This window comes from Typha angustifolia, chromosome 7 (genome assembly GCF_048772165.1).
Source record: "Typha angustifolia cultivar Huaian chromosome 7, ASM4877216v1, whole genome shotgun sequence".
In the NCBI taxonomy this organism is placed as follows: Eukaryota; Viridiplantae; Streptophyta; class Magnoliopsida; order Poales; family Typhaceae; genus Typha; species Typha angustifolia.
Window position 1 is genome coordinate 6,243,049 of NC_133245.1, and position 6,000 is coordinate 6,249,048.

The 6,000-nt window shown below is 40.6% G+C and overlaps 1 protein-coding gene across 1 annotated transcript; it reads right to left on the minus strand.

The window, feature by feature from the left end:
* Positions 1 to 1,908: 1,908 nt before the first annotated feature.
* LOC140761923 (subtilisin-like protease SBT3.9) lies at positions 1,909 to 5,161 on the minus strand. Its single transcript, XM_073099457.1, has 10 exons — positions 5,001 to 5,161; positions 4,817 to 4,908; positions 4,628 to 4,725; positions 4,384 to 4,539; positions 3,674 to 4,287; positions 3,514 to 3,578; positions 3,184 to 3,426; positions 2,983 to 3,100; positions 2,728 to 2,899; positions 1,909 to 2,635 (listed from the first exon to the last, which is right to left on the minus strand). The coding sequence occupies exons 1-10, from the start codon at positions 5,097 to 5,099 to the stop codon at positions 2,088 to 2,090; spliced, it is 2,205 nt and encodes a 734-aa protein (XP_072955558.1). The 5' UTR covers positions 5,100 to 5,161; the 3' UTR covers positions 1,909 to 2,087.
* Positions 5,162 to 6,000: the final 839 nt, after the last annotated feature.

Genomic DNA, 6,000 nt, shown 5'->3' on the forward strand with positions numbered 1-6,000 from the left:
GAATGCCGGTTAAAAAATAGAGATTGGAAAAAGGTATTTATGTTTTTCAGCGCTTCACCTTCCCTTCGCACCATGGGGGGTTTGCTTAGTCTTGGGAAAAGAGAGAGAGAGACAGAGAGAGAGAGAGAGAGAGAGAAAGAGAATAGTTTGACTAAGCAAAAATAGCTACGAAATGCATTTGTTAATTGCCCAACTTACAAAGAAGGTCTAATTCCTCCCAAGACCAAAGTTTACAGTAATGGTTTGACTAAACAAAAATAGCTAAGTTATGAGCATATCTGTATTCCCTCTGTGGGTGTAATAGAGTCGAATAAGAGGGTGGAGGTTTCAGAGATCTTTAGCTTCCCTGATGATGGAGTGGATTTACCGGTCAAGCAACCTTCTCCTCTAATCCATTCACCGACTTAATCACTGTAATCAAGTCGCTAAAATTCCAGCAGGAATGATCACAAAAAATCTTGACCCTCAACACTAAAATAGAATAGCTTGAGCTTCTCCATAAACAGCGTTGGCACAATAATCTAGGAGCAAACGCCCACTCCTAATGTTGGAAAATACCCATAGCCCCTAAGTAACTCCCTTTCTAGATGACATCCACCCACGCATAGTCGTCCTCATAGTTTGAGCCCACCTCAACTCTATTTCCTTTCCCCAAACCATGCAAAACAACATACTCTTCATGCAGCTCAAATTTCTTTTTTCTTTTTCAGGCTTCTTTTACTATACCCTGCGAGAATCACACCAGCATTGTTCACCACTTTGATGAGGCTGACCTAAACCTCTCAGATAGTTCAAAAATCGATCCCAAAGAGTAGAACATATCCTCAGAAGCGAGATAGGCACTAACGAAGGCTATCCACTCAACTAGCTTCCTTGGATAACCTTCGATGAGAATGGACAGTCTGCTCGCAAACCACACCGCTTTTGCAAAGGGACACCTTTGAAGAAAATGGTCGATGGTCTCATCCACTTTACCAAAAAATGGTAGAGCATGTCTAAGTACAACATAAATCTTGATAACTTAACTTTGACAGGAAGAGTACCCACTAGATTTCTCTAGATAAAATTTTTGATTTGAGGAAGAACCATAGGGCTCTTCCAAACAACTTTCAAGAACCTGACTGAAAGATTAGAGGAGGTAGAGCTCAACTAGTGCCGTTTGCAAGAACTTTATAAGCGGATCTGTAATGGAAGGAGATATTTTCCTTTTGTGAAATTAGGCCTATAGATAATCATGCAGATACGTTGACGAAAATAGTGATAAAGATCAAGTTTCAACATTATTTGGATTTGATAAGTCGCTCATATTTGACTAACCGTCAGATTTGGCGTCTTAGGATGAAAATTTGCAAGCAGTGCATTTTGAAAAGTTTCAGTCCCTTTACAGTGGTGTAGAGTAATTTGTTGAAGTTTTGAATTTTTTTGGCTAAGGTGGAGAATTGTTAAAGTTTGGCTCAAATCAAGTATTCCTCCTTGCTATGCCGGAGGCGTTCGAACAGGCCTACATTTGAATGCAAAAACCTAAGAGGATTTGCACTCTATAGACGTTCGAATGCACTTTTGTGTTCCGAATTTAAATTCCGGGGGCATTCAAATAGGCCTACGAGTGTTTGAATGCCTACGAGATTTCTCCAGCTTTAAGTCAGCCCTATAAATACTAAAGTTGAGAGTTTTAGGGCTTTATACTTAAGAGAAAAATAAGAGCACTAGCCACCATTGTATTAAGAGAGATTAGAGTTAAGAAACTCCTTATAATTGGATATTTACATAGTAGATTAAAAATTGTCATGCCCTCTCTCTTAATTATCTCTATTGCTGCTATTTTTTGAGATAACTTATATTTGAGTGTCTAATACTTGGTTAGAAGTTGTTGATTGCTATCTCTCTACTATTAGCACCATATTTGAGTTTTCCTAAATTAGTTGGATTTTGTTATTACTATTTTATTGATCATATTTAAGGGTAAAGAGTTTGCTACAACGCGCGTTTAGCACAACAGTAAGAAAATACATGCAACTCTGTGACTATATATGTAACAGAAGAGGATAAAAACTGTGCGTGTAGCCCAACAACCATTACGTACATATTTAAGCGGTATCTGAATAGAAGTCTTCAATCACAGTACGAATTGCGATCGGAATCCTGACGGAGTGATTCTCATCATCGCTCCAAGTTAAGCTTCCAAAGGTGTAATCTCCCTGTATTCTGCGAGTCGAAACGAAGGTCAAGTTGAACGTCTCCACCTTGTTATGGGCATTAAATGTGAGGAAAGGAGGCTCCACTGTCATTTTAACACCAGGAGGAGGTTCTACAACCGCCTTGTATTTCGCATTCTCTGGCCCAACGTTAGTTACTGTTCTCGACACCGACACAGCAGCATCTTTAAGATTTGGAATGGCAACGGATGGGAGGTTTAGATAATACAATGATCCTTCCGCTGAATCACACCGATCGGATTGCTCAAGATTGCAATTGAAGAACTTGATGTAGTCCTTGGGGTCGATGTCGTAGACCAAACCAGGATCAGCAGCTCTGTTTGGATCAATATGGCCGCCACCAAAGTCGAAAGGATCCGCGAGCTTCCTCGGAGTCCCCTCTGCTTCGATCGCTAGGTCGTATGCATCGACGACTGATGCTGCATTGGAGTGAAGCATTGCTACATTAGTTGTTTTATTTTATTTTAAGGGGAAGAAGTAATGAGAAAGAACAAGGAAGTGAGATTTGAACCTGTGGTGACTATAGCAGATTTGATGGCAGCTGGGGACCAATCTGGATGCAGTGATTTAAGCAATGCTGCTACTCCTGACACATGTGGGCATGCCATAGAAGTTCCTGAGTTGAACTGGTAGCCATTGCCCGTCGCAGCCAAGATACTGACTCCAGGTGCTGCAATATCAGGCTGTCCAAATGTAGATTAGAATTAGTCACCACAAACACAGTTATCTTCATCACATGTATTGCAAGCTTAGCGTGTAAGCAGACCTTGAGGACTCCTGGAAATGCTGCACTCGGTCCCCGTGATGAGAATGCTGCTACCTTGGGGGACAACACTTCGTTCCCAACTACATTGGTGGTCGGCGACACCTTCACTAATGGATTGCTGCAAAAACTAACCAAGTTTAGAAAAGAGAAGCCTTCCTCCCCCTGATTTCATTTTTAATCAAAAGAAGAGAAGAATGCGACCTTGTAGTTTCCAAATAAGTGAAAATATTGCGGGCGATTTCAAAGTCCACGAGAACACAAGGGATACCATTGAATGGATTGACATTTTCGAGTAGGTTGACGGTGTACTGAGCGAAGATAAGCCCGACCCCACCGGCATTCACCACATTAGACACTGCATTGGGCAAACTTACTTCTAAAAGAGCATAACACAACACAATCTTCCCAACGACGTCCGTGTTATTCAAGGAATTCGCGTCACAGCTGAAACCAATTGCCTACCATTTAGACTCCGACCAAAACATATTAATATTAGCCATCAAACAACAGTTCATTGATTCATATCATCACCTGGAACCATAAACAAGTTCTGTGAAGCTGTTATTAAGCTCGAGTGGGCGGTAGATAGATTGGCCCTGCAGTTAAAAACAAAAAAAATAAGCATCATTGTTTTGGTATAGGAGCAAATTATCCAAGTTCGATAGCAGGAATTGTGTTGCAAAATTTATACCACCAATCTTCGACTGTTTCCAAGGGTGATCACGGTAGGGAAAGTTCGATCTATCGTGCTGGCCGCGACGGTTATGACCCAGGGAACTGCATTACTAACGGTCTGGGGAGCAGGACCATCGTTTCCAGCAGAGAAGACAACAGTTATACCATTGGCAACTGCATGCAGAGTGCCTGGCATTTCATAAAACACAGTAAGTGACAAAGATAGGATGTCTACTCCATCATGTATCGCGTCATCGACCGCCGCCATCAGCGCAGCGCCACCGCAAGAGATGCCAATACCCCAGCATGCCTTGTATATCGCAAGCCGGGCGTGAGGAGCCCCGCCTCTTGCCTCCCCGGCTCCCAAACCGTGGAAGCTCACATTGCTCACTAGCCCACCTGCCGCGGTCGAGGCTGTGTGTGTTCCATGGCCAGCAAAATCTCTGGGCGAGAAGAATTCTCCTTTGAGATCCTCTGGAGCAACTCCACCAGTATACCACCGAGCTCCGATGATCTTCTTGCTGCAATTGTTGGCGTCGAAGGCATCACCAGTCTGGCATACACCTTTCCATCGCGGCGGTATGGCGTCGTATCCACTGTCGTCAAAGCTTTTGGACTCCGGCCAGATGCCTATTACGAGTATACATTTGATAGCTTTTATTATCCGGAGAAAATTTCTCTTATCAGGAATACGTTTTCTATTTTGAAAGTGCGAAACTTATTCACCTGAGTCAACTACACCAACTATTACACCTTCTCCATACTTTGCCTTTTCAAGCAGACCTCCTGGTTGACTGTTACTTAGTCCGAGGAAATCCCAACTTCTCGTCGTATGAGCTTTGTAATAACGATTCGGCTTTATACTAACGACATCAGGTAACACTGTACATATAGCAAATTATGTTATAAGATTGCAAGGAAGGTACTACTTATTATGTTATAAATGTTGGTGATTCATATTGATCAACACCTGCGAGTTTCGCTGCTTGAGATTCCGTAAGCATTGCTGCGAAGCCGGAGAATCCATGTTTGTAGCTGTAAACAATTGAGCTCAAAGCTTCCTCCTTGCTGTTACACATACGATGTTTTGAGTTCGATGCAATCAATTATAACAAGTAGGGCGAACGTACTAGTCTTGAATGATGAGGAAAATGATTACCTCCCAAGAAGAGAAGTGAGCATGTCATGGTGCGACGCAGTGACGACATTTGGATCTTGGTGTTTCTTCTCCCCCAAGTACACAATATATAGCTGAAAATTTTCCAAGTTAAACGACATGAAAGATGGAGTATAACAACAAATTCCAACTGAAACTAAAGATCGCAATTGCCATATCATCTTACCTTGCTCGATGCGTCAACTCTGAGCAAGGATGATTGGAAGCAATGAAGACATAAGAATGACAGAAGTAGTACAACAGAAGTGGATCGTCTCGAATCCATTTTTGGCCTACGAATAGCTAATGATCTTGATTGATAGCATATATATAACACGTACTCCTGCTGCAGGAGCCTTCCGAGAAATAATCAAGGTTTCATCACCTTGCACATTACCTATGACCAAGCCAAGTCCAAATCTAATCTAAACCTTATACATTTTCTTTGTTAAAGCCCACCGTACTAATAATATCTATAGTTAACATAGTAACCAAGTCTTAAGGATCGATAAAACGATAACATAGTCAATGCATGCACCAGGAAGTTTGATATTAGTAAATACACAATAGATGACTAAGCCTTGGCTTATATTATTATTATTATGATCAACATACACGTTAAACTCCCGTAGAACTTAATTAGTCAAAATTTACTTCCTAATTTGTTAGACTAATACGACCATTATCACGACCTCTTCCAAATTTGAATAATGTTGGCCCAGTTGGCTTGTGAAAAGGTATATTTTTATGAAAACTTATAGAAACGTACGCAAAGGTTCTTCTTTATTTAAACAATATAGGAAGGGAAAAGTTAGCACAAACTAATTGCAAGAGGCAATTTTCTTAATCAATATAAAAGATGGATAGAATTTTTTATGATGCTTACATTGTCAAGGGTTGTTCCATGTGAATGGATCCTAATCCAATACACCACAAGGGAAAAAGTCTCAAGTCTTCTCTAGGATGCAATTCTTTTTCTTATTCTATTGTAGTGCAAGTATAGTTACAAATAAGAGATCGTATTTTTAAATACCGAACCACTTATATGATAAAAAGAAAATAATATAAAAGATAATTTGTGACATCTTAACAATATATTTTGCTAATAGGATAAGTGTATTACATGAGCATATACTGTATGAGTATTCTAAAGTTCAAATCATTTCCACTTCTATCAAACAGATAAA